Raw genomic sequence first — 27301 nt, 5'->3', positions numbered from 1 at the left:
TTAAAAAGATGTGGCTTTGAATAAAAAGTGGGGTTTTTTTAATATTTTGTAAAGCATCTTCAGTGGGGCCACCACTATGATGTAAAGAGCTCTCTAATAAAGTAACAGACTGAGAATCCTGGGCATGGCTCTGATTTTGTGCCTGTGAGCTCAGATCAGCTTTGCTTTTGGGTTTTACTGACTTTGAGAAACTTCTGACATTTGAGCTTCGCAAGGCTGAACTTGCAGTTCTTTCAAACTGAGCTGGAGCCTCTCCTGCTGCTCAGGGGCAAGGAGATCTGTGCCACCGAGCTGAAATCCTGGTGGAGCTGAGGGGAAGCAGCATGCAGTGTGCTCAGGGTGGCTGCAGTGCGTTCAGATGGTGCTGGGCTGACCCTGCTTGGTGAGGAGTGAGTATTGCACTCTGAGTAAAGCACTTGGCCATGGATTGTTCTTCGATTTAATGAGCTGGCCTGGCTTGAACGGGAATCCCAGACCTCAGTGTCCCTGTTTTGGTGGCACAAGGAGGTCCTGGGGATGCCTTCCTGCCCCTTCCTGTGCTCTCCTCTGCTGGGATCTCTCTGGGTGCATTAAAGGGCCAGGCTGCAAACCAGGTTTTCCATGGTTTTCCATGGTTTTCCATGGTTTTCCATGGTTTTCCATGGTTTTCCATGGTTATCAGTGCAGGGGGAGGTCTCTGCCTCCTCCCTCAGGCTCAGCAAAGCTCCCACCACCCCAACAACCACCCCAATAACCCATCACAGAGCCCACATGGCTTTTATTCCCTGCTCAGAGCTTTTCACCTGCTGCTCCCATCAGTTTCTCTGCAGGACACACCACATTAAATTAGGGCAGTTTGACTCGAGCCCATGGAGCTGGGGTGGCTTTGCCCTCACTGCTGGAAGGTTGTGCCAGAAGCTGCCAGTTTCACCTTGGATTTCATGCAGGAAATGACCTTTTCTGTCCACCCCAGGTAAATGCACAGGGTGTGAGTTCGGGTGGAATGCTGAAAAGGAAAGGGATTTGGGACTGGAAGGTGTTGCTGGTGAGGTTTTAAATGAGCAGAGAGAGAAGGATGAGCAAAGCCTGGGGGTTCCTGTCTCCTTGTTCCACAGGATAGTAAGGGATGGAGTAGCTGAGGACAATAATTAATAATTTTGTTTATGTGTGCCAGGCCTGCATTGCCTCCTGGGACACACTGCTCAAAACTCAGTGTGTCCCAGTGAAGCAGAAGATCTCCTGGGAATATTTAACTTCATCTGCATGTCCTTGGCAGTGCCTGAGGGGAGCTTCAGCCGTGAGGATTCAACATATATTTATAAGTACTGTGCACTCCAGAAATAACTGTTAACTACCATTTGGTCCAGGTGCAATGTGGAAAACAGAGCAAAAGTTAAAATATTTGTTATTTTTTCAAAAACAGAGCTGACAGCCCTGAGAAATTCCTGGTGCTGCAGCAGCTGCAGCATTCCCTGTGGTTCAGCTCCTGTCACATCTGGGCTCCAAACCCCTCTGAGCTGCCCAAGGGCTTTTGCAGCATTCCTGCTGTGCTGGGGATGAGGAAACTCTCTGGGGAGGCAAAAGCAGGGCAGGCAGGGAGCTCAGGGCTTGTGCTGAGTGCTTCCCTCCCATGGCTGCATCTCTGCTCCTTTTTCTCTGCAGGGCAGGGGCAGAAAAACCCTTGAAATTCATCTGCACCCCCTGGAGCCAAATGCTGCTGGGTTCATTCTCCAATTCATGCCAAACTCCCCACGGCTGCAGCAATCCCAGCCTCCGGAGGTGCTGGTGTTTGTTGTTTCCCCTCTCCCGGGTGGGATGGGTTGGATTTTGGGGGCACATCGCCCTGGCAGCCCCTCCAGGACTGCTCCGGACCTGATTTGCAGGCTGGCAGGGGCTGAGCGGTGGTGTTTGCTGCTCTTCCTCTCGCTCACTAGATGGCACAACGCTGGAGCTCCTGAAAGGATCTCTCGCTCTTTTCCCTGGGTTTGCACTCCCTGCTGCTCAGCGGGGTTTCAGTGCTTTTCTAGCCTTGTCCTCAGCAGTTCCCCAGGGCTGAGCATCCCCTCTGTGGGTTCTGCTCTGGCTGAGCCTGCTGCCAGCCTGGCTGGCACTGATGGCACCTAAAACCTGCAATTCAGGGTGACAGCAGTGGAAAATCATCCTCGGTGACAACTGAGAAGCAGTGAGATCCAGCCCTGGTGAAGTGGGAAATCTCTGCTGTGTTTCAGCTGCAGAGATCTGTCCTCTCGTGGGGTAGGAGCACCTTTGGTGACTGATTTTTGTGAGGTGGCTCAGGGGAGATGGATGAGTTTGTTCTGTACACGGGGAGCATCAGGAACATTCAGTCACCTGGCACATTGTCCCAGTTCTAAAATTGAAAATGAGCAGCAGCAGCAATGGGCTCTCCATGCCAGGCTGACTGCAGACAGAGCTCCCTCTGCAGCCCAGGGCCGATGGTGGGACACTGTCTGCTCACTCCATTCCCTCCCTGACACCAGACAGACCTCAGGGACTGCCCAGCTGTGCCCTAACAGCTGGAATCCCCTTACAGCCGTGCAGAAACCCATTTGTACACCCGAGCTGAGGGATGGCTTTTCAGAAGTCATTTGCCCTCTTGTTTTAAACTGCTCAGCTGATCCTGACAGAGACAAGGGAGAATGCACATGCCTGTCTTGTGTAGGTTATGACCTCTCCTGGTGAGTTTTTATTTTATTTTATTTTATTTTATATTTTATTTTATTTTATTTTATTTTGGCTTAATGATGTTTCAGCCTCTGGTTAGGGCAGCAGGGAATGACTTGTTGATCCTGAAACTCCCCTCAGTTCCATCTGTCCCACCCAACCTTTTTTTGGGACGTGCTGCTGCCACATCTCTGCTGTCCTGCAGCAGCACCCAGAGGTGTGGGTCCGACACAGGACTCTCAGGTCACTCCCAAACTCCTCCTTTGGGCTCCTTTACAAATCCCTGGCAGTTTCCTAGATAAATGACCGAGGCACAGCAGAGCCCAAGGCAGCCTCTGCATCTCCACAGTCTCTTCCCAGCGTTCCTCCCTCGGGAGGTGATCTGGTCAGCATGCAAAGCCACTCTCCACTCCTCCCAGCAGCCCTCATTAGACTTGTTAATTAAACACGGGAGCCATTTTGCAGCCTGAGCTGTGGTTCTCTCCAAGCCCTGCTCGTTCCTGGGTGCTCATGAGCTGCCAGGCTGCAGCCAGGGTGCTGTCAGGGCCCAGGAGTGATGGAATCCCTTCAGCAGGTCAGGGGGGAAGGTGATGCTGATGCTGAAGTGTTTCTCTACCTTAATTTTTCCTTTCAGTGTGTGAAGACCAGGAATTGTTTCGTTCCTCTCCTAATTCCCTTTCTCCATTGCTCCACATCTCAGTGTACACCCACTCTCCCACCAGCACGATGCACAGCTGCTTTGGATGTTTTCCTCACCATCCTTTGGAGGATTTCCACATCCTTCAAGGCTTTTAAACCCAGTAAAACTGCTTCTGCTCCAGTCTGGACACTCCACACAGCATCAGAAGCTGCAGTTCCAGATGCTGGTGCTACCCCAGGCTCCTGATGAGCACCTCCAGCCCCAGCATGCCATATGAAGGCCAGAAGGACAGAAGTCAGGGAGGATTCCACAGGTCACCTCCATGTCCTCCTGCCTTCAAAACACCTCTCACTGAGGAGCAATGCCTGGGGCAGGGGTGGGGATGATGTGCAGCTGCTCCATGGCTAACCCAGCGCTGTGTCTGCACCAGGGAGGTCACCAGGGGCCTGATGTCCCCTCTGACAGCCCAGCAACCCTTCTGCAGCCACCTCTGCAGGGCACTGTGATCTGGGGCTTTGCTGAGGGGGAGCAGGATGGAGACAAGCCCTTGGGGAGGGGCAATAAAGCACTGGCAACCTGCCTGCACCTCCATTAATTCTCTGGGGTGGCTGCAGCAAAGTTAATAGTATTAAAAAGAGCCACATTTAAGGAGCCGCTAAGGAGTGAGATGAGTTGTTTATGATTAAATTAAATTCATATGAAAACTAATGACCTGCCAGTGTAAGCCTTGAGTAACTTTATAATGTAATTAAAAGCCCAACGGGGAAGAGAGCTGTGGTTATGCCACGTGTTGAGGAGCTGCTGGGAAGAAGGAGGCTGTTGGGTGAGTGCTGGTGTGGGGAAGGGCCTGGGCACTGCCCTGTCCCCTCTGCTGGCACAAGGGCACAGCTGGGCACAGCTGGGCACAGCTGGGCACAGGGCATGGCACAAGGAGGGGCTGCCAGGAAGAGAATGGGATGCATCAGGTCAGCTCCTGACTCCCAGGGGTAGAATCACAGAAGGATTTGGGTTGGAAGGGATCTTAAAAATCGTCCCGTGCCATCTCCTGTCATGGGCAGGGACACCTTCCACTATCCCAGGGTGCTCCACACCCCATCCAGCCTGGCCTTGGACACCTCCAGGGATGGAACGCCTCTGGACAGCCTGTGCCAGGGCCTCACCACGCTCACGGCAAAGAATTCCTTCCTGATATCTAACCCAAACCTGCTCTCCTCCAGTCTGGAGCCATTCCCCTTGTCCTGTCACCACACGCCCTGGTAAGCAGTCTCCCCACGCAGGTATGCAGGGAGTCCTGGGCAAGGCAGCTCCGCCGAGCTAACCAGGACAGACCTTTCTCTGCTCATTTCCCGCATCCCTTAGGGATGTGACTGCCGGCGGCCAACCCTCCGCTTTGGGGGTTGTTGTGCTGGAGCGAGAGCGGGGTGAAGAACCAGCGATGGAGCGAGCGGGACACGGCGGCACAGCCCCGCTCGCACAGCACCGAGCCCGGGCGCACCGGGGGCCGCTCGCTGCCCGCCGGCCCTTTAAGCAGCCGGCGGTGGGGCCGCCCCGGCGGCCGGGATAGGCCGGGCAGGGCCGGGGCCACCTCCCACCCCCGGCAGCGGGCGGCGCGGCGAGGCTCGGCCGCGCTACAGCCGCCGCTCCGCTCCGCTCCCGCCGCGAGCGCCACAGCGTCCCCCGCTCCCCGAGGGGCACGGAGCGGCGATGCCCAGGCGGAGCATCGCCGAGGTGAAGGTGCTGGACGTGCAGAAGCGGCGCATCCCCAACAAGCACTATGTGAGTGCCCCAGCCCGGCCCTGGGCGAACAAAGGCCGGGCGCTGCTCCGCGCCGAGCTCCGGGAAGGGAGGACGGAGGAGGAGGAGGAGGAGGAGGAGGGCGGCAGCGCTGCCGGGGGTGCCGCCAGCCCCGTGGGGATCCCCCGTGCCCCCCTGCTAACGTGGGGATGCTCGGCCGCTGCCCCCCAGACCCATTCCCGGTGCCCACCCTGCGCGGGGGATGCCCGGGGATGCGGCGGGGGTGGCACCGGGCAGTGGGCGCGGGCACCGCCGAGAAGCGTGCCCCCTTCGGCCGCTTGGCACAGGGGCCGTGGGACCTGTTGGTCGCAGAGTCCCGGGGCAAGAGACCACCCGGCTGCTGCTTTCTGCCCCCTGGATAGTGCTCGGTGCCCGGGAAGGATCCCTCGTGTCCCCAGCATCCTGCCCAGCGCCTTCCTGGTGCTCCGGGGCATCTTCCAAACTGTTGTGGGTTTGTCTATTTTTGAATGTGGTTTTCGTTTTTTCTTTTTTTCTTTCTTTTTTTTTTTTTTTTGTGATTTAAACTTTGGTGTGTTTCCAGCTATCCGCGGAGAGCTTTTGGGTGAATCCTGGCAACAGCCTTAAAACAAAGACCGAAATGTTCTTTCCCTCCCCTTTCCCTTCGGAGCTGGGGTGACCCAGTGACACACTGTGCGTGGCACATTTGGGCTGGGTGTGCAGATGTGGTGTTTGCTCTGGCTGGGATCTGCTGTCGGAGCAGCCAGCTTTTCGGAGCTCAAGGGCTTCTCCGGGTGCCCTCGGCTGGTTTGTGGCAGCGAGCGACAATCGCAGGACAGCCGCGGGGAGGGCAGAGGGGTCTCTCCTTGCATCCAGGGGTGCGGCGTGGCTGCTGCCGCCCACCCCTTATCGCCCCTTCTTCCTGCCGCCCTGCCTGCAGCTCTGTCAGCCCTGCCTGAGCCTGGCGCCTGCTCCAGATGTGCTCTTTGCCGTGCCGAGCCGTGCCGAGCCGTGCCGAGCCGTGTCCCCGCTCCGCTCCAAGCAGCGCCTACGTGCGGAGCTTTGCTGTTTGTCTTGGCCGATCCAGGTCCCCTAACGAGGCCGGGCTGGGATGGCCTGTGGCAGGCAGCTCCTTGCTGTCCCTTCAGCCCCTCCGGAGCGATGTCCCCGCGGTGTCCCCGCGGCTGGGACAGCACCCCGAGTGGCGCACGCGACGTGCTTTGTGCGCACGGATTGTCACGGAGAGCCGGGTGGAGTTGGGCATTGCACAAATAATCCCTGCGAGGCTGCAAAACTGGGGCAGCGGTGTTTTCTGAGCAGAGCGCTGGATGGCTGGGTGGGGACAGCGGGGCAGGAGCGGCGGGAGAAGGAGGGAGGCTGCTCCCGGGTGGTGACAGCTGGCCAGCCCGGCCGGTCAGCCTGCTCAGCCATCCCTCTGCCTCTGAGCTTTCCCTGGGCTCGTCTTGGACCGAAATGCAGCGGCAGGAGCCAGCGTGGCTCGCAGAGGGCTGAGCCAGGGAGGGGCCGGCAGCTCGCAGGCAGCTGGAGTGAATGGGAGCGCTCGCCTTGCTGGAGGAATCGATAGAACCAGGCAGATCCACAAAGCCGGTTCATTACATGAAACCAAAACCTTTTTTCCCCTCCCTTCCTCCTCCTGCAAAGAGAGGGAGAGGCAGCAAATCATGGCTGAGTCGTGCAGACCGTGGCTGCTGCTGGCACGCTGTGAATCCGAGCTGACCACCAAGTGTCCGTGGATAACCTTTGCTCCCTGCAGATGGGCTCTGCTCCATCCCTGAGCAGCTCTCCCTGGCCCTGGGGAGTTCTGGAGGACTCCCTGGCCCCGGGGAGGCTGCAGACCACGCTGCCTTTCCCTCCTGTTGCCTCTGTGCCAGCTGACCGATGAGTGACCTGCCCTGCTCAGGCTCCTCTGTGCTGGCCAGAGGATTCTCTTTGCTGGACAAAGGTGCACTTGTGTTGCTCAGCACAAAGTTATGAATTCCACTTTCCCAGAAAGGTGAGATCGAGCCAGTGTTTCAAAGTCCTTGTTGCACCTGCCCTGGGGAGAGCTGGCTCTATTCAGGCTGCTCTGGTTTGCCTTTCGCTTTGGTCGTTCATACAAAAAGAGTTGTGTCGCCTGAGACAAAAAGTTGGGGTTTTGCAGCTCTGCTGTGGAGCAGGAGGCACAAAATTCCCCCAAATTGCAGGGTAAGGACCCAGCAAGGTGCTGAGCTGAGTGTCAGGGTTCAACTGGGAACCCAAACATAGCTCTGTGCTCTCAAACTTGTGCCTCTTGTCTTCAGGCTTTTTTGGGGGGCATTACCTGGCTGGGGCAGTGAGAAATGATCCTGGTGCAGGTGTTTGCTGCAGGATGCTCATGGCAGCCAATTATCCAAGGAAAATGGGGTTTCCATCCCTCTGCAGCAGCATTTCCCAGAAAATCTCCTGTTGAGGGATCACAGCTCAGGGATGCTGCCAGCAAGGGCTGTGGGGCCATCCTGCAAATCTGAAAAGGCAAAGTCCAAGAGTAAAGTTTAAAAATAATCATTGTGAGAGACAGAGTAGCAGACTGTCATTTCTCTGGTCTGGCCAAGCCTGTGATAAATGAATGTTTATTCAGAAAAGACCCAAAACAAAGCCATAGTTGAGACAGACTAGATTTTCCTTTAAAGGACTTCACGTGGGACCTTTTAATAGTGTTGTGTTTGTTATTCTCGAGTAGAAGCCCTAAAATAAAACTTTTTCTTACTAAATCCAGCTCTGGGTGGTTTTCTTTCCCTTGGGCAAGCTTCAGGATGTTTTTTTTTTTTGATACAGCTGCAATGTGTGTGTTTTGTGTGTGTTAATAGCAAAGCCATTGAATCCCATCTCCATTTCTGCCTACCAAGAGCATTTCCCCAGTTATATAGGTTTAAATAGTTGTTCTGGAGCACCATCCAAAATGATATATATCCATCCGACAGGGAAGAGAGAGCAGCGTGCTGTTTGGGTGGGTTAGTTCATTGGGAGAGCTGGATTATGTTCTCACAGGACTTCCATTCCAAGCCTCCATGTAGCCCTGCAAAGGGAAATTCAAAATAGTTGTTCAGCAGACTATTTATTTTGCAAACCCAGTGACCAAGATGGCAAACTTTAAATGAGGTGAAGACCTCATTTGTGGCAGCTTTGTTGTGAAAGTAATTAACAATGTGTGGAGGAATCTGGCTGATGGGATCTGCAGATATTTTAAAACAAATTTGAAGAGAGCCGCCTTCAAAAAGTGAATGTGGTGTATTTTTGATGTGGAATTTGTGGCGTGATGGGAGGCTGGGATTAGGGATTTCTGTTCCTTGTCGTGGTGAGGCCATTTGTGGTTTCATTCGTCGTCCAGCCCAACCCCACTGCTTATCTGCAATCGATTAGGGAGTGATAAGAGAGTTTGAATGGCAGGAGGACAGAGCTGCCAATAATCTGCACTTTAATGGTCCTTCAGTGCCTTGTATTTACAGAGCTGAAGGTATTTCTGCAGAACACCTTCCCCATGGACTGTTTGGTGGTCCCTGGTGGTCCCCTGGTTGCCCAGCTGGACAGAGCTCAGTGGGGACCTGGCATGGTGTCACCTGCACAGCTGAGTTATTCCTGGGGGTTTTCAGGGTTATTTCTGCCCTTGTGAATCATTCTGCTCGTTTGGCTTCAAAAGGACATCAGGGGATGACTTCTCCCTGCTCTGCTCCCTGGGAAGGGTGACCATGCCCTCGGAATGGTGGGAATGTCCTGTGGGCAGCTGAGGAGCACAGGGAGGAAGCAGGAGGTGATGTGAGTAGTGTGAAATCCATGCAGTGCAGAGTTCCCAGTTGACCAAACTAGGAGTGAAAGGGGGAGCCCAGGAAGCTGCAGGCTGACTGACTCTTGGTGGCTTTGAAAGCTTTGAGGGCTTTCTCAGCATCCTTAGTGGTGTTTTCCTGCTGTATCCTGTGCCTGTGCCGTGTCTCATCCCATTTCCTGTCAGCTGGATGATGCTGTCCCATCATCCCAAAGAAATTTTACTCTGTCCTGCCTGGTCCTGCTCTGCCCCACAGAGCTGAGCAGCCTTTCCCCCTCCCCTCTCAGGGGTTTTGTGGAGCACTCTTGGCTCTGTGGATGAAAACCAGCACTCAAACCCAAACCCTCCTTTGTTTTTTCTTCCCCAGTCACGTTACTCAAGGCTGTTGGAAACCTTGAATGTGGCAGCTCAGTGGAGAGGCCAAATCCATCCTGGCCCGTGGCCACTGAGGCAGGAGCTGCTCCGTGGGGGAAGCTGATGCTCACCCTCAGTTGCAGCATTGCACAAATAATGAACTTTTCAGCACTGGGGCCATTCCAGCCTCTGCCTGCTTCAGCTCTGCTGACCTTGATCCCCACAGCTCTGCTCTGGAGGGTATCTCTGTCTTCCTGCCCTTGTGTGCTGCAGTGGGAAATAGGAAACAGAGGAATCCATATGTGTGACCTTCAGTGTGACATGGCCAGACGAGTGGCTGTGTTTGTTGCGTGACTGAGGGGTCTGTCAGGCCCTGCTGGGCTGTCCTTGGGTCCCTGCCTTGGGCACAACCTTGTCTGTGTGTCCTTTGTGTCCCAGCAGTGCTGTACCCTGCCAGACTGCCAGCAGTGCAGTGGGAAGAGGGTAAAGACCAAAGGGATGCACTGGAGAGAGGGGAGGGAGCTGCTCTGCAGTCCTGGGTGTGTGGTCAGGCTGGCTCAGGTGGTGTTGGGATATTCCTGCCCTGCTGCTGCCTCTGTCCCTGTTCCCCAGCTCCCTGCAGCTCTGACTTGGTGCTTCTGCCTCTGCTTTGCCAGAGGGACCAGGGCAGCATCCCTGGTGGCATGGAGCTGCTGCTGGAATGCCTTCATGCCATCTCCATGCCTCCTCCATGCCTTCCCCAGTGCTGGCTCAGCCCTTCCCCACCTCTCCATCCCACAGCAGGGCTCAGGGGCTCACAGGCTGTCTGCTCCCTGCACTGGGGCTTGGCTCTCCCTCTCTGCTCCACGCTGTGACATCCCATGGCACAAGATCTCCCCTCTCCCCTCCCCAGCCCTGCACGCCTGCGGCAGAGAAGGCTGATGGAGAGGGGCCAAGCACAGCAGCTTGGTGCCAAGAACTTTCTTTGTTTCCAGCCACCTCCCTCCTTTTTTTTTTTTTTCTTCTTTTCCTCTTACAATTTCCCACTCCCTTTTCTATATTAAACCCCGCTCTGCCTTGGCTGGGTTGCTCAGCTCCTTTTGGTTTTTCTGCCCCTTTGGGTTCCTCGTGTGCTGGCCGAAGGGAGGGTGAAGCTCTCACATCTCCCCTCGTTTCAAGGTCGGGGTAGTGTGGGTGAAATCAAAAGCCTGATGCCTTTGACTGATGCTTTTCCCTTCTGCTGCTGAAAGATGCTTTAAATATGTGGAGTTTTCCACAGAGAGGTTTATTGTGCAGAGTCTCCCTGGACCCGAGACCACACAGGCTCCGAGCCTTTGGAAACAGCTCTGCAGACAGCTCTGCCCCCGCTGGAGGCTGTTATGTCTGGAGCTGCTGCAGGAGCTCTGCTGGAGCCTGGGGACCTTCCCTGGTGTCCCTGCATTCCCCTGGAGGTGTCCTTCCACCCTGCCCCATCCATGATGCCAGGGAAGCTCCGGGATCACTGCAGAGCCACCATGGTGAAGGTATTCAGGAGAGCTGATGTTGGGATGGCTGTGCTGGTTCTGGCACAGCTGGATGGTGCTGAGCTTGGCCTGGACTTGCTGCTGGGCTCAGCAGGCAGAGCTCCCAGGCAGCTGCTGCATCCCAAAACCTTCCTAGGGGGATTCATGTGCATCTCCCCCAGCCAGGGTGCCTTGAGAGTCTCCATGCCAAACTTTGGAAAACTCCTGTAGGAGGAGAGAGGCTGAAAGTGCAGCTCTAGGCTTTCCTCACCTTCACTCTGCCTCCTTCCTGCTCACATTTAAGCAGCCCAGGCTGCTTCCCAGCTTGTCCTGGTGTGTTTATGTGAGGAGTCCAGAAGTGATTCTTCTCCAAGGTCACACGGCCTCGTGTTCAAGAACGGGAAACTGGTTCTGTTATTTTATTTTTTTTTTCTCTGTGTCTGTTCTTAATTTCCTTGCCTCAAGTCAGCAGTTTGAATCAGCTCCTCTCTCTCTCTCTCCCCGTGCTGTTTTATGGCACATTGTGCCTCTTGGGGAAGGGCAAGACGGAGAATTTGGGAATTGCTGCAGAGTCCTGGATCCCCTTTGAGCAGTGACAGTCACTGCTGTGTGCAGCACCAGGGCTCTCCAGCAGCCCCTGCAAAACCACTTCTGCTGGCTGACTGCTCCCAGGGCTTGCTGCTTCATTTCTGCAGGAGGAAAAGAAATTAAAAAAAAAAAAGAAATCTCTGGCTGCCCTTTGCAGATCCGCACTGGCTGCTCATCGCCTCTGTCCCGCGCTCCCTTCCCCGTGACTCCCATGGCTCTGGCTGTGCCTCAGCTGGCTCTGCAGCCTCCCAGAGCTCTGTCCCTGCCTGGGCTGCCTTCCTGCCCAGGAGGGATGTCCTGGATCTCCCTGTGGCTCTCTCCTGACAGGAGTTGCTGGTGTGTTCCCCCAGCTGCAGAGTTCCTTGCTGCCACCCCGCCTGACTGGCAGCTCTCTCTGACAGCTCTGGCATGGTTGGCCAGGTGCCATTTGCATTTCTGGGAGCAAGCTGTCACTTTGGTGACAGCTCCCTTCTGAAGGTTTTCAGCCCCGTTTTCCACTGAGCTGCCTCTCCAGAGGTGCTGGGGAGGGGACAGCAGTGACAGATGCTGGCTGGGGAGGGAGGGGACCAAGCTCCTGATGCTTACTGGGAAGGCTGAAGGATCTCCTGGGCCTTTTTCCATATTTTATTTCCATTTAGGGCACTTGGTGTGATGAAGGAGAGCACCTTGGTGGTCCTGATGTCTCACTTCTCTGCTGGTGATTTTTAAGTAGTTGGTATGTGGCTATTTCCTTGTAATGTAGGGAGGTTGGGATCCCAAGGAGTTTGGAAGCCAAATCCCCATGGAATCTGTTTTATTCAGCCTTTTGCATCTGTAAATTTCTGTTTTCTGGGAAGGATCTGTTCCTTCTCAGGATGGGAGCATGGAGAGGTTTTGGTGTTCATGAGAAATGCTCCTCTCACCTGGCATTAAACATCCACCTGCACCCCAAAAATTGTTCCCGTGGCTTCTGTACCTCCCAGAGCTGGAAACTCAGGGCTGGGAGAAGGATAAGATGTCCTTTCCAGAGGCAGTGAGGGAGGGCAGCCACCATTCCTGGGTTTCACTGCCTCAGCTCCTTCCCTCCCCTGGTGCAGCTGGCTGGGAAGGGCTGCAGATATTTGGATCTTTGGGATTTGGACAGCTCAGCTGTTGGCTTTGGCCGAGGGCCCAGCCCACGTGCTGGGATTGCAGAGCGCCCTGCTTGGATCAGCCACCCCTTCCTGCCACCCCTCAGGACATCCTGGGGCAGATCCCAGTGCCACCCCATCCCTGAGGGTGCAAATTCCAGAGGCCATGCCAGCCACCCTCGCCCTCTCCACGGAAAAAGGGTGCTGGTGCTTTCTCTGGGTTATTCCCTTGAATACCCATGGAAATCCGAGCTGGAGAAGACCCATGGAATAAGTGTTTCCACATGTTCTCACCCCCACGTGGGCTGGGAAAAAGCCTCTTCTCAGAGCAGTTCTGCAGGGCTGGGGGCAGCTGATGGGGTGGCTCCTGCTGGGACAAAATTCGGTTTATTTGGGTTGTTATTTCATGGTGCTGCTCCTGGCAGGACACGGGGCAGTGCCAGGCCAGGAGGGGAAACTTCAGACGAAGGGCAATGTTTTTAAAGCTGTCCTGGTCGTTGGGAGTGTTTCCCAAAAGCACCTGAAAAAGGGAATTTTCTCTGTTTTTGTGGGTCTGTGGGAGGTTGGTGCCTCATGTCCAATGAAACCATCCCTAGGTGGTTCAAACGTGTTCAAACTGTTCAAACCTCTCCAGAGCTGCACTCTGGTTGGTAGTTGAGGAGAGCACCAGAGTTGTGTTTTCTGGTGGCTCTTTATCCCTAGGACAGCAGGGATGGATTAGATATTGGAAAAAACCAAAAGATCTGGGATGGTTCTGACCCTTGATGGGATTGGGGCTGTGGGAAGGACGAGGAATATTCCCAAAAAGAGAGGAAGTTGGCTTTCCCCAGGTTTCACAGGCACTGGGAATCTCCCATCCCTGTGGGCTTCCCCATCTTCTCTGCTTTCCACAAGCAGGTTGGGGAGATACCCTGGAGACCTTTCTGCTGGAAAGGGATGTGCAGGAAACTTCTCCTGCCTCCTGGGAGATCTGCATCTCAGCAGAACAGCTCATCACTGAGGAGAAACTCTCCTTCCCTCAGCTGCAAAGGGCACCAGCAAGCCTGCTGTGCCCTCAAACCTCGTGGCTTCATTACCCTCAAGAGCTCCGAATTATTTTGGCTCGGCTATATCCACATCCTGATTAAAATCCCAGTCTAATGAGCTGTTGACTCCAAATAAAGGCAGGAGGGGAATAAACAATGAGGCAGAGTTGGCTCCTGGTGCTGCCCCAGTGCGAGGCTCTCTCCAGGCAGGCAGCCAGCGGTGATACAACCCCGAGGAGTGCTGGAGACTGGTAAGAGGCTGGGATATCAGCTGAGCTTCCAGCCCACATGAGCTCATGCTGGCCCAGCAGCAAGTCCTGGGGTGAGGGGAAAGGAGGTTGAGTGTGTTTTACCAGCGGGTTAACCCTTGGTTTGCTGGTGGGGTGGTGGAGCTCGACGAGGTCCTTCCTGGGCTGCACAGCTGGAGCAGATGTTGTGTTGTCTTGCAGAATCCATCTGTCTTCCTTGTGTAAATCCAGAGAAAGTGCAGATCCTTCATCTCAAAAGGAGAGTTGGTGAAGGAGAGCAGAGTGGGGGATGGCTTCAGATTGAGAGAGTGGGTTTAGATGGGATTTTGGGAAGGGATTGTTCCCTGGGAGGGTGGGGAGGCCCAGAGAAGCTGTGCTGCCCCTGGATCCCTGGCAGTGTCCAAGGCCAGGCTGGATGGTTCTTGGAGCAACCTGGGACAGTGGAAGGTGTCCCTGCCATGGCTGGAGTGGAAGGAGAAACTCTTTAAGGTCCCTTCCAACCCACCCCAAGTTCAACAAAAGTGGCCATTTAATTGATGGTTTGACAGGAGGGAAGTTCTTTATTTCAGCAGTAAGAACTTCATCCCTCTTGCTACCTCAGTTGGTGTGCTAATTTGGAATTGATTCCGCTGGGAGGAGTTTGTCACCCGTCAGGAGTGTCCTCACCTTGGTGGCTCAGGCTGTGCCAGCTCCCTGAGCAGCAGAGTGAGATTTGGCTTAGGATTTTAGCAGCCCAGTGGAGTAGGTTTGATAAATAATTGAGCGTTGTGCTGTCCATGTGAGACTCATGGTGTTCGAGTTCTGATATTGGGCTAGGATGTTGGTCACATTCCAGCACCTGCAAAAATGGGTATCCCAGTGGGAAAAACCGTGTGAAACACTTGGGGGATTCTGTTTTAAACTCTAAAATATCAGCATTTAAGAGCCTTCATGCTTGATTTTGCTAGCAGAAGTTCTAGCAGTTCCCTTCCCCTGAGCTTCTGAGTGTTCTGTTCCTTCTCCAGGGAATTGATACTTGAATTTCTGCTGGAAATAAGGACACGAGTTAGGAGGGAAAAAAAATCCCTTTGGTTCTGCTCAGTCAATCTGTTATCAATTTGAGATTTGTATCACTTGGGTGTTACACTGGCACTTCATCAAGGGTTATCTCTGCTTTCTGTGCAAAACAAGGGAGGGCATTAGCTCAGGGATTGCCTCACTCTGTGATTTGCTTGTTGTCCTTCGCAGAAGAATGAATGATGGAATGGGTTTGGTGTTTTGTTTTGCATTCATCCCCAGTTAAAGCCTGGTCATGCTCATGTGAACAACCTGCAATTCCTGGGATTGATTGTGCAGCATTTTAAGGATCAGGAGGGTGATTTCCATCCCAGCAAGTGTAAGAAACCCAAACCCAAACAGGTGGAGTTTCAACCCTTGGGAACTTGGTTAATTCAAGTTAATTCCCTGTTGCAGTCCCAGTTTCAGGGGTCAGGCTGGTGCAGGTGCTGCTCTGGGATCTCAACATCAAATTTGATGCTGCAGCTCTAAATCGGGTGGCCAAGGCTGAGTTATTAACTCTTCTGTCTGGAGGGATTTGTGCTGTGTTTTTGCACAGAAGTGTCATTTCACATTCAACGTGTGCCCCTGCTTAGAGCCACAGAGCTCAGTTCACAACTAGAAATAAACATTTATTTAAGCTGCAGCAGTGGAGCTTAATAATTTAAGCTTTGTGTTGTGTTGTGATGAAGTGATCTGAAGTGTTCCCAAGGTTGTCTCCCAGCTGTGGGGGCTGCACTGGAGCTTTTTGGGTTGTGCTGGGGGCTTGTTGGGTTTCGTTTTTTGGGTTTTTTTTTCCTTTCTGATTTGTCCCTCTGTCCCCTGCAGGTCTACATCATCAAGGTCACCTGGTCCAATGGAGCCACCGAGGTCATTTACCGCCGGTACAGCAAGTTCTTCGACCTGCAGGTGGGAATTCCTCATCTCCTGGGGCTTTGCCTGGCCAGGCTGGGGAGCTGAGGGTTCTGCTTTGCACCATCAGTGATTCCTGATCGACCAGAAAATGCTTCAATCTGAGGCAATCTGAGCACAGCTTTGGGCATCCCTGAGGCAGCAAGGAAAAAGCCACCTCAGAAGCTGGCTGGGCTCTTCACCCCAGTGCCCCTTGCACAATCAGAGCCTTCAGCATGTCCCAGTGCTGGAGTTCTGCTGTCTCAGGGCTGTGTTGGAATTCATGCTGCACAGATCTGTGCAGCTGCTGGGGGTTTATTGATGGGGGGAGTTGTTTGCTTTGGGGGAGGATTTTGTTAGAGTTAGGTCCAAATTCCATTCCTGTGGCTTTCCCAGCTGCTGCCACAGCAAAGCAGCAGTTTGCCACTGGAAAACACCTGATGCCCTGGAGCAGGTCCTAGGCAAGTGGCCACTGGCCCTGCCAGCCCAGAGGGCAGCTGGCAATGGCTGCTGGAGGGAGCCAGGCAGGAAGATGGAGAGGGACTTTTTACAAAAGCATGAAGTGACAGGAGATGGGGGAATGGCTTCAAATGGAGAAATTAGGTTTAGATGGGATATTGGGAAGAAATTCTTCCCTGTGAGGGTGGGCAGGCCCTGGCACAGGGTGCCCAGAGAAGCTGTGGCTGCCCCTGGATCCCTGGGAGTGTCCAAGGCCAGGCTGGATGGAGCTCTGAGCAATCTGGTGTGGTAGAAGATGTCCCTGCTCATGTAGCAAAGTGATCTTTAAGGTTCCTTCCAACCCAGGCCATTCCGTGATTTTATGATTTAATTCCCTGCTGGTGCAGGAGGGAGCCAGGAGGAAAATGGAACTGGGAGGGAGGAGGCTGGAAAGGCAACTGGGACAGGCTGGGCTGCAGAAAACCCAAAGCAGAGCTCTGGGTGAGCAGGCAAAGGGTGTTTTCCACCTCCTCCTCGGTGGAGATGAGCCAAGGGGTCTGGCTGGGCTTTGTGAGCCAAAACACAAACGGAGCTGCTGGAACAGGCTCTGTGCAGAGGAGGAGAGAAAATGCATGAAGGGATCTCTGCAGCTGCCAGAGGGGCCACTGGGATGGCCTTGCTGGGCTGTTTGTGGCACCAGGAGAGGAGCTGGGCACCCTGTGTCCCCACAGCTCTCTCACTGAGGCTGGGCATCACCTTGGGCTGTGTTCCACAGGGCAAGGAGAAAGCCTTTCCTGCCAGCTCTGCATCCACAGCCACTGCTGGAATTCCTGCCTGCCCAGCAGAGCAGCCCCTGGGAAGGCAGATGGCTTTCCCAGCTTCAGCTGGCTGGTGGGATTGGTCAGATGCTGCTCACCTCAGCTGTGCTCACATCAGTGGCAGTGCTGAGGTGACCAGCTCTGGCTGTCCCTCCCTGCCCCGTGCTGCTGTCACAGCCCCAGGTGGGGTGGCCCAGGCAGGGGTTAAGCTGGGAGCAGCTGCTTGTGTAACCAAGGAAATTATGGAAGTAAATAAACAGCCAACAGCTGTTGGGCAGGAGCCAGGGCTGGGAGGAAATGGACCTCGTGCTTCCTTCTCTGCAGCATCTCTTCTTCACTGCTGCTCCAAGGTGGTGGCCAAGCTCATTCCATGCACTGCTTTTTGGGGATTTTGTGGCAAGCTGGTGCTTCTTCCCTGGGCTGGGGGAGAATGTGGGGAATCGTGGTTGTCCTCCCTGTCTCACTCCCTCCATCCTGGCTGGATGAACACTCCTGAGATGGAAAACATCATCCTCCCTGGAGCCAGAGGCTCCAAAACACCTTTAGAAGCTGAGATACTTTATAAATACATATAGATATATATCATATTAAACTCGTGAAAGTTTAAAGCAAATATCTCTCCCCTTTGCCGTTCCCTGCAACTTTTTCTTAAGAATAGGAAAAAAAAAAAAACAACAAGCACTCCTTGTTGGCTCTGTTGAAGGAATGAAAGAAGCTGTGGTTTTCCCCTTCCTTCCCCCTTATCACACATGCTTCCTGGTGTCCTTATTTTAAACTTGTGGTGCAGGACAGTGGAAATTGGATTGAGAGGAGAGGAGTGAAACAGATCCTGTGAGCACAGTGGAAAAAAATGCTCTAGGTAGGCTTGGTAGCTCTGAGTGTTGCCATTGCTGGAGGCCTTTCTTGTGTGACTCTTGGATGATTCTATGCCAATTTTAGCTCTTTAGGCAGAAATTTTCCGTGCTGGAAATTATTCATGCCTCTGGTTATTTAAAAAAAAAAAAAAAAAAATTCCACACAACCCCTCACAAAATAAGTGAGGGACTGAAGTGGTTCAGCTGCTTCTGAAAACAGCAAGAGGGGAAAATATTTTTCCTAGGTCCAGTTGTGATGATCTTTTTCATGTGCTGGAGGAAGAGTTGGAAATTTGAGTCGCAGGTGATCTTCGTGTCAAGAATCTGTCTTTTCGTGTTATCCAGGGAAAATCCATCCAAATTTCTTCATTCTTCTTGGAGCAGCCTTGAGCAATCCCAGCACATGCATGTTTGGGTTGGGATGTTTGTTCCTTCAAAATCAGTGTTCCCAGTGATGCTGGCTGTGCTTCCCATAGTCCTGTCAGGAGTTTTGCTGTTTCAAGAGCAGCATTTGGGGGAAGTTTGGTGCTCTTTGGCTGTCAGTGATTGTTCCTGCCAGGATCATGGGATTGGATCCAAGTGGGAGAGAGGAGCTGCTGGGGCTGAGGAGATGCTGCAGCTCAGGGCTGTGGGAGTGGCTCCTGGATCAGGGATTTTCTCCTGATATTCCCACTGCGGCCACAGCTGAGTCACTTGTCACCTTCCATTGTGGCTAAACAATTATTGCAGGAGCAGAGCCAAGGAAAACACGAGCACACTTGGTGCTGACAGCACAGCCAACTCCCACGGGCAGCCACGGGCAAAGTGTCCTCCTGTCCCCTCCCCAGGCAGGCAGGAAGGACATCCAGACCCAGACTGAGCCAGGAGTGAAGCCTGGAGTCTGCTGGGCTCTGCCTCCACTGAATCCTTGAGGTTGGGAAAGAGCTGCAAGGTCAGAATCCGAGCTGTGCCCAATGCCCAGCTTGTCCCCAGCCCAGAGCACTCAGTGCCACCTCCAGGGATGAGCACTCCAAACCTCCCTGGGCAGCTCCTGCCAAGGCCTGAGCACCCTTTCCATGGAGAAATTCCTGCTGCTGGCCAAGCTGAGCCTCCCCTGGCCCAGCCTGAGGCTGTTCCCTCTCCTGCTGTCCCTGTTCCCTGGAGCACAGCCTGACCCCCTGGCACATTTCAGGGATGTCCCTCTTTGGGATAGGTCACCCCAAGGCTTTTCCCCTTGCAGTCAAAAACCTTTTGCTCAGTCTTTGTCCCAGCTGAAGCTCTAGGTGATATTCTGTGCCTTAAGAGGTTTAACTTTGAGGCCAGGGCTGGAGACACAGCACAGGCTGAACTCAATGTTCTCACTGCACAATCCAGGCACAGAAAAACGGAGAGTTTGAAGCAATATTAAAATTGGCTCTGGCTCTCCCTCCCATTCCTGTCTGTCTGTGCATCCAGCGTGTTTCCCAATTCTCCTGGTTTTCCATATGTCTAACAAACCCTTCAGGTTCTTAGCTGGAAACTTTCAGCTCTGACCCACCTGGAGCTGTTTCATCTTGGAAAGACTCCTGCAGCCCTGGGGCCAGCAGCTTTGTGTGCAGCACCAGAGAATAAATAAGGCTGTTGAAGTGGTGCCTACTTGCATGAGAAAACTGGCAGCAGGCAGTGGTCTGGGGCTGTCCTCTCCATGTGGAGCAGAGGTTGGCCCTTCTGGAGGAGTTCCTCACCTGTGGAGAGCTCACAGGCGCCAGGCAGAGGCAGGGAGAGGGGAAAGTCTGTGTCTCAGTGATTCAGAGAGGTTTTAAATAAACCTCCCTGTTAAATGGGCTCCGAAGAGTGGAGCTGGCACACAGAGAGGAATTGTTCTCATCAGCTTGTTTCAGGCAGTTGGAGGCTGGAGAAATTCAAATGAGCCTCTTGCTTGCATTAGTGGGAGCCCAGGGCTTGCCTTCCTCTGTCTCCTGCTCTTCCTCCTCCTCCTCCTCCATTATCTAACCCGAGCTCCTGGCAGGAGTTCACCGAGGTGAAGTGAGTGTTATCTTAATCCTCCCGAGGTGGAGAGCACAGAACAGAGTGAATAAATCCCCCCAGCAGCCCAGCGCTCCTCCAGGTGGGAATGCCAGCCAGGCACTGCTTGGATTCACCCTCTCCTGGCTGATGGGTGGTCTCTCTGATGGAAAAGCCCTGAGGCAGCTCAGCCAGGCTGAGCTGGATGGTTTTTTGTGCCCAGGGATTGTAAACAGGCCTCTCTCAATAGCTCTTTCGTAACAGGAATCTTATTTCAACACTTTGGGGATTTCTTCTTTTTTTTTTTTTTTTCCCCTCCGGGGTTTATGGAGTTCAGCAAAATTCTGAGCAGTTGTGTGTGCAATGAGCTTCGTGGTTGCACAAAAATAAATCAGCAGGATCTCTGCTCTCAGGGAGTTGGATCAGGAAAGACAAGCCCTGCGTGACCCAGGAGAGGGAAAAACCCACAACTTCCTGCCAAAAAGCACCAGCAGCCCTTTGTCCTCTGTGCCCAGACTGCACCCAGAGCTTAAACACCTCCTGCAGAAGTGTAGGAATATAGTGAATTCCCATCCTGGAGCTCAGGAGGAGCAGAAACACTTTCCATTAAACAAGGGGCTGTTTGCAGGAGGAACAGTTGGTGTTTTTCCAGCAGTGCATCAAAGACCTTCACCATTCTCCTCTCTCCCTCTGCAGAGAACAAGCACAGCCCAATGCACTTCAGCCTAGTTAAAAGTTGGCTCCTAAATGGTTTCTCTCTCCATTTATAGTGTTCCAGCCTTTGGCAGCCAGAGCAGGGCAGGTCAGGGACTGAGAATGGCTGGAGCTGGCACCCTTGTGTGCCTGGCAGCTAAACTGTGCCTTCCCCTGGGAATCAGCAGCCTGGATTGGTGCTGGATGAGCATTCCCAGGCCAGCACACAGCTGGGACACACTGCAGTGTGTCTGCAGGGGAAATAATCCTCAATTCTCAGAGCTTCAGCCTGTCTGGAGCAGCTGCTGGGGACTGAACTCCATGGCTCCTGGCTCTTTCCAAGCTGGGAACAGCACTCCGTGGCTCTTGATTTATCCCAAGCCAATCACCCTCTCCTTTTGCAGCCTGGTTTGCTGTGAGCCCATCTGATGGTGCCTTGTTCCCAGCTGCAGCCATGGCAAGGGCAGGGCTGCCTGCTGAGCCTGCTCTCTGTTCATTCATCCCTCCTGGCACCCCTGATCTCCTTCCCTCTGGAAACTTGGCAGAGCAGCTGCAGGAGACACCAACCAGCCTCTGTGGGATCTGATCTGGGAGGGAGCCTGAGGGAAACCCATGGAGAGAGGAGGTGGAAAGAGGGGAAGGATAAAAGTTCTGTCCCTTGGGGATGGGGCTGAGGTTTCGTGCTGACAGTCCAGTGTGGTTTTGTTTGGGGAGATTTTGGGTAATTCAGTGTTTAAAGGTTTTCCTGTTCCCCCCTCTCCCTGAGTCAGGGATGAGCTGATGCCCTTGCAATTCCCAAATATTCACTGGAAAAGCTCTGGAAATTCAGCTGCCTCCTTCCTGCCAGGGCCCTGGTGGCTCTCCTGCCCACTGCCATGGGGTCTGTCCCTGGGGATGAGCCTGCCTGTGCCCAGGGGTTTTGATCAGGTTTTGGGGTCTGGACTGACTGACACCCACCATCTCCATGTGCTTTTAATCCATCTAACACCCCACTTTGCAATTTCTACCCTGTGGCAGCAGCTCTGGATCCAAAATGCACCAGTTTGGAGCTGATTGATGCTGCCTGCCTGGGGAGAAGCCGAGGATGGAGAGCAGGAAATCAGTGTGAGGGAGTGCTGTGCCTCACTCAGTGTGGGGGATTTGCAGGGGAATGGCCAGTTTGTGTTGTTAAATCCTTCTGGTGCAGCACAGCCTGGTGAGTTCACCACCCACACAGCCTGGGCAGCCAGCAGGGATCTGTGCAGGTGGATGGGGAGTGGGAAACACAAATAGGAATTTGGCTCATCCTGCCTGTGCAGGGAAGGTGGTGAAGCTGAGGGGACAAGGTGATGAAGGTAAAGGGACAAGGTGATGAAGGTAAAGGGACAAGGAGCTTTTCCTCACTCCTGATTCCTCACTGCTTTCCCACCCCTTACAATGGATTCCATCAGGCTGTCACAAGGTACTGTAAATCCCTGTTTCCCTGCTGGAAGTGCTTTTGGTGAGGGGTGTCTGGCAGTTTGGAGTCCCCTGGCAAAGGGAATCTCCTCCAGGATCTCCTGAGCTCTTGGTGAACCCCAGGAGGGAACAATTTATAACCTCTTGCTCTCCCTTCCCAGTGTTCTGCTCCATCGAGGAGTGATGATCCTTTTTTCCCCTCATCCAGGATGCCCCGAGGCTGTCTGTCTCCTCATTCCCATCGCTGGGATGCAGCACAGGCTTTTCCTGGTGTGAGGAAAGCTTTGCCAAGGCTGCTGGATGAGGGGAGACCTCGTGGGGTGAGGGAGAGACCAGGATCTGCCCTTCCTCTGTGACTCACAGCTTCCAGGCACTGGGGAGGGGATTTTTTAGCCAGAAAATGGAGAGGGGAAAATGTGCCAAGTGGGTGGGTGCTGCAGGGCTCCGTGGTGGCTCCAGGGTGCCATGCTGGCTCCAGGGTTTGCCTGCCAGTTCTGGATTCGTGGCACCTCTTCTGGTCAGCTTCCCATCCCCAGTGCTGCTCTGCCCCCTGCTCTGTGGGAATTTTCATATTCTGGTGTTATCTGGGATTGCAAAGTGAGTGATAACCGCGTGAGAAATGACCTCTGGTGGCATGTGGGGACACCCAGCATCTTCCCTGTCACCACTGCAGCTCCTTTCTGCCTGGCTGGCACCACATCTGGAGGCCTTTGCTGGAGGAGTGAATTAGGTGAATTAGTCAGTGAATTGGAAATGAGGTTTGTGGCTGTCTTCACCTGGCAGCCTGGAAATCAGATCTTGATGAGGCTGGGGAGGTGTAATTAAGGGAGGTGAATTTATTGTTTCAATGCTGCCTTTGATTGAACATTTAGGGTTTCATTTGGGTGTCGTTTTTCAGTGCTGACACCATATTAAATTAGCCAAATTTTCAATACACGAGGTGCTGTTGTTGTGCAACTGGTGGAGAATTCCTTGTGCTCCCATTTTCCTCTGCAGGCTGATCCTTTACCATCAGCCACAGGCTGGTAGCTCAGTTCAGTCTGTGTAAAACATTCTCTTGGTCTTTTTTTTTCGCTGTTCATATTCTTAAGTAAAGCTTTCCCCTTGATGAGTCACTTAAAACGTTAAAAAAAAAAGCCTTTTAATTTAGCAGTTCACATTGAAACGTTAATTGTAATGGATCCTCACCTGCTGATCTTTCTCCTTGGCAAATCAGCATTTTCCAGTTCCCCTCCCACCTGCAGGAAGTTAAAAAAAATCTCCTTGGAAAGTTCCCAGGAGCTCTGAGATTTCCATTTCGGGGGGTGACTTTGCACCTGCCAAGAGCTCCAAAATCGTGGTGGATTTTTCCCAGCCAGTGAATTTGGCCAGAGGCTCTCCAGTTTGCTCTCTGTGTGTCCCCGGGGGGAGGTGACACTTTGAGGAGAGCTCTGAGGTGAGGCTGCTGCAGGCTTTGTGCTCTGGGATTGTTGGGCACCTCTGGGTTTGGCACCTCTCAATCCCAACTTTTCTGGGAGTTAAGGAATTGCAGCTCTGAGAGGGAGGTGTGCTGGTGGTGCAGAAGGGGTGGTGGGACACTGGAGCTGGGTTGTTCCCTGGGGCTTCCAGCAGCTCCTGTCTCTGCCAGACTGAGTTTATTATCAGCTGGGAGAAGGCAGAAAGCCCCATGGTCCTGCCAGGAACTGAGGTGTGTTCCACAGAAACCATGGATTTGGTGCTTTAACCCCTCAGGGGCTGCAGAGCCTCATTTCCCACCTGAGCATCGCCCTGGAGCTGCCTGGGTGACACCAGCATGAACCCAAACAATGAAACCTCCTCCTGAGGAGACAAAAACCTCTCAATGTTGGCTTTTCTGCTGAACTGGAAAAGGAAGTTGTGTTTAGAGAGGGAACAGTGGGGAAAATAGATGCTTAGTGAGAATTCTGCTGCAAAAAGAGGTCACGAGGCTGCTGGTTGTGACCAACCCTTTTTTCTTCCAAGGCTTTGGGCTGCAGCTTCTGCAGCTCCTCCTCTGCCTCCTCCTGCCTGGGCTTGCCACAGGTTGAAAAGTCGGGATTAATTCAGGGGAGGAATGCACATTGCTCTGCTGCTCCTCATCTCAAGCGGGGAAGGGTTTGGGGAGGGCAGGGCTGGAGGAGAAATCAGAGCAGGAGCTGTTTGGGAGGAGCTGGGGACAGGTCAGCCCGAGGTTTTGGGGTCTCTCAGTGACCCTGGAACCCTTCAGTGGGGTTGGCTCTGGGTGAGAAGCGCTGAGTGAGGTGAGGAACTTGATCTGCTTGGAGTGCACAGGGACAGCCCTGCCCTCGTGAAATTGGGCAGATTTGGTGGTGTTTCTCCACGCTGTTTCCACTTCCCCAGCAGAAGCTAAAACTTTGTGCATTCCCAGCCTTTCCAAGCATTTGGGAAGCTGCTGTTTGGGGATGTTGGGAGGAGGATGTGGGTGAACACGACTCATCTGTGCAGCTTTCCCAACAGCTCTGGCCATGGCTTTGCTGGTGGCTCTGTGGATTTTGGCACCCAGGGCTCTTTCCAGGGGTCCATCCTGTGTGACACAGCCCCAGCTGTGCTGCAGGGATGTTCCCATGGCTGGGTTGGGGCAGAGGAAGCAGCACAGACCTGGGATTGCTGCTCTGTTCCTGAGCACAGCAGCCAGCAGGAGTCATTTCCCACCAGACAGGATGCAGGGTTGGTGCTCTGGGGTGTTCCTGCTCTGCTCCTGCCCCTGCCTGTGCTCATCTCTGTCATCCCAGTGCCAAATAGGCTGCAATTATTAGAAATTAAGTGGGAAATGGATTAGTGGTATAATGAGAGAGGTGACTGCCAGCACTCAGCACCAATGGATGGAACAGAATGGCTTCAAACTGACAGAGAGAAGGTTTAGATTGGGTATTGGGGAGGAATTATTTCCTGTGAGGGTGGGGAGGCCCTGGCACAGGGTGCCCAGAGGAGCTGTGGCTGCTCCTGGATCCCTGGCAGTGTCCAAGGCCAGGCTGGGCAGGGCTTGGAGCAACCTGGGACAGTGGGAGGTCTCCCTGCCATGGGATGAGCTTTGAGGTCCTTCCAACCCAACCCATTCCATGATTCTATGAAACCCTGGATGCTCAGGCAGGAAACATCTCCTGCCCTGGGCAGTGAAAGCTTTTTGCCCAGTTGGATTTGAAGGACCATTGGACTCAGAGCAAGCCCAAAGATGTGAAGCTGCCCCATCCTCAGAGCCCCCCAGCTCCCTGGCTTTGTTCCCCATGGTTTCTGGGGTGACACAGAGCTGGGGGTGGCTCAGTGCTGAGGCTCACCACGGGTGCAGGGTGTGTCCTGCCCATCCCCACTGCTCCCCATGCCAGCAGCTATTCCCAGCCACCACTGTGTGCCTAATGCTTCCTGTGATTTCACAGGAAATCCCTCCTGCAGTGGCAGCTGCTGACGATTTGTGTGGCCCTTGGATTTTTTTTTTCCCCCCCTGACCTCAGTTAATTCTTTTCTCGTCGATCTCTGGGCGATGCTTCAAGTTTTCCATGAGGTTTTCACAATCCAACCTCTGTGATGCCATTCCCCAGTGCTGGGGAGGTCGGGACTGCCTCTGCTGGTGTGGAAAATGCACTCTGAACCTCTGCCACTGCTTGGGGTTTGTGCTGCTCCTGTTGCTGTGAACACCCAGATGTGGTGCCACAGCACAGGGCTGACATCCCACATCTGGGATCTGAGTTTCCTCCGTGTTACTCCTTGTTTTTTGGGCTGCTGAGGTTTTTTTTCTCACCCCCTGTTTGCTCAGACAGCCCTCGAGGATGTGGGGAAGGTGTAGGATCTCTTGTAGGATCACAGAGATGGAACATCAGTAGCCTCTGAGCTGCTGCCAGATGTCCTTTTCCCAGACTGTCAGCTTGGCAGAGGTTTCCCAGAGCAGCGGAGTGCAGTGCTTTGATCTGCAGGAACACTCTGCAAAGTCCCTGCTTCTCAGCCTGGAGCTGTGTCCTGCATGGGCTGGCTGTTCTTCTCACCCTGGCCCCCAAAATTGTGGGAATTCACCCCAAATCTCACCCTGGAAGTTGAGCGGCAGATGCACCTGAGCCATAAGACCCCAAGAGGAAATTTAGGGAATAATTCTGCCAATCAAAGGGGAAATGGGAAACCTGAGGGGGGAAAGAGACCCCGAAATGCCCTGAGTGGGGAAATCACCCCAAAAAACCCCCATGGTTCGAAAAGCCCCAAAATCCCAGAAAAAAACCAAAAAATCCAACCCAGAACTACAAAAATACCCCCCAAACCTGCATCCCTTTTCCTGCCCAACTGGGGCTCAGTGGGACCCTTGGTGAATCCTGTTGTTCCTGGATCCAGTGGGCTCTGATTCCTGGCAGAGCAGAGCTGCCTGATGGCCAGCTGGGCACGTGGAGCTCAGGAATGTCCTCAGCACGTGGGAATGTCCCCTCTGCAAGCCACCCCGCAGGGACATGGGGACACGTGGCATCCCTGGCTGCCTGTGGCATTCCCAGCTCACGAGGAATGAGGTCTGTGGGGAGTGTGGGATGAGAGCAGCCTTGGCTCAGCTCATCTCTCCATGCTGCTGCTGCTCTCACAAAGAGCCTCTTGTGATTCTGCCCCTCAGCCACGCTCTGAAGCCTTTTGTTGAACTCCTTTTTTCCCCTTTTTTCCCCCTTTTTATTCCCTTTTTTTTCCTTTTTTTCCCCTTTTTCCCATCGAGTGGTGTCAAAAGCTGGCTGCTCTGCCCTGGCTAACTCTGTCTGCTGGAGGGATGGAGTAGGGCAGCTCTGACTTGCTGGACCACAAAGAGCAATGTGGTTTTACACTGAACCTCCCTCGAGCAGGCAGAGCAAATCCTGGAATGCCAGGGTGGGTCAGGATGGAAGGACCTCAGCGTGTCACTGGTGTCACCTCCCTGCTCCAGCACAGGGCACAGGGCTGTGTCCAGAGGGCTCTGGGATGTCCCCAGGGAGGAGCCACAGCCTCTCTGGTCTCTTTTCAGGGCATTGCCCAGGGAAGGTGGAACTTCTAGGGCATCATTTCCTGCCTGTTCCTCTTGTCTCGTTCCAAAAATCCTCTTGGTAAGAAGTCAAAACTCTTCCACCACGTTGTGGAACTCAGAGGAGAAGCAAAGCACAGCACACCTGATCACCTGCTGGCACTTGGCTTTGGGCTCTGTCCTTTTGGCAGCGATTTTCTCCAAGCTTTTTCCAGCTGGGAAGTGCCATGTCTTGCTTGTTAGTCCTGGGGTTTGGTCCTGCAGCAGCCAAATCCCTGGGCTCCCACTGTCTGCATGCTGCAACCCTCTGGCACTGCACCAGCAGCTCTTTTTTTGGGAAAAATTTTGGGATTCCTCTGCTTCCCAGGAATCCTGCTGAGCACAGACATTCCCCTCTCTCCAGGATCCCCTGCAGCGCTCTTAATTGGTTCAATTAGGATATTATCTTATGGTTTCCTGTTGATGAGGCAGCTCTGTGCCAGCTTGTTGGCACAAAGCTGCTTTTCAAAGGCTGCCCAAG

At 53.6% G+C, this 27301-nt stretch overlaps 1 protein-coding gene across 6 annotated transcripts in view; it reads left to right on the top strand.

Moving 5' to 3' along the window:
* The first annotated feature begins 4907 nt into the window (after positions 1 to 4907).
* Positions 4908 to 27301, top strand: part of SH3PXD2B (SH3 and PX domains 2B) — a 61740-nt gene continuing 39346 nt past the window's right edge. For all 6 annotated transcript variants that reach the window (XM_085074008.1, XM_085074007.1, XM_085074006.1 and 3 more), the window contains exons 1-2: positions 4908 to 5077; positions 15521 to 15601. In XM_085074008.1, the coding sequence (XP_084930134.1) occupies positions 5006 to 5077; positions 15521 to 15601 (153 nt within the window). In that variant the 5' untranslated portion in view covers positions 4908 to 5005. The remainder of the gene's footprint in view (positions 5078 to 15520; positions 15602 to 27301) is intronic.

The sequence above is a fragment of the Lichenostomus cassidix genome, chromosome 13 (genome assembly GCF_008360975.1).
Source record: "Lichenostomus cassidix isolate B80296 chromosome 13, HeHo_3.0, whole genome shotgun sequence".
NCBI lineage: Eukaryota > Metazoa > Chordata > Aves > Passeriformes > Meliphagidae > Lichenostomus > Lichenostomus cassidix.
This window is presented reverse-complemented; position numbering and strand designations above follow the sequence as displayed.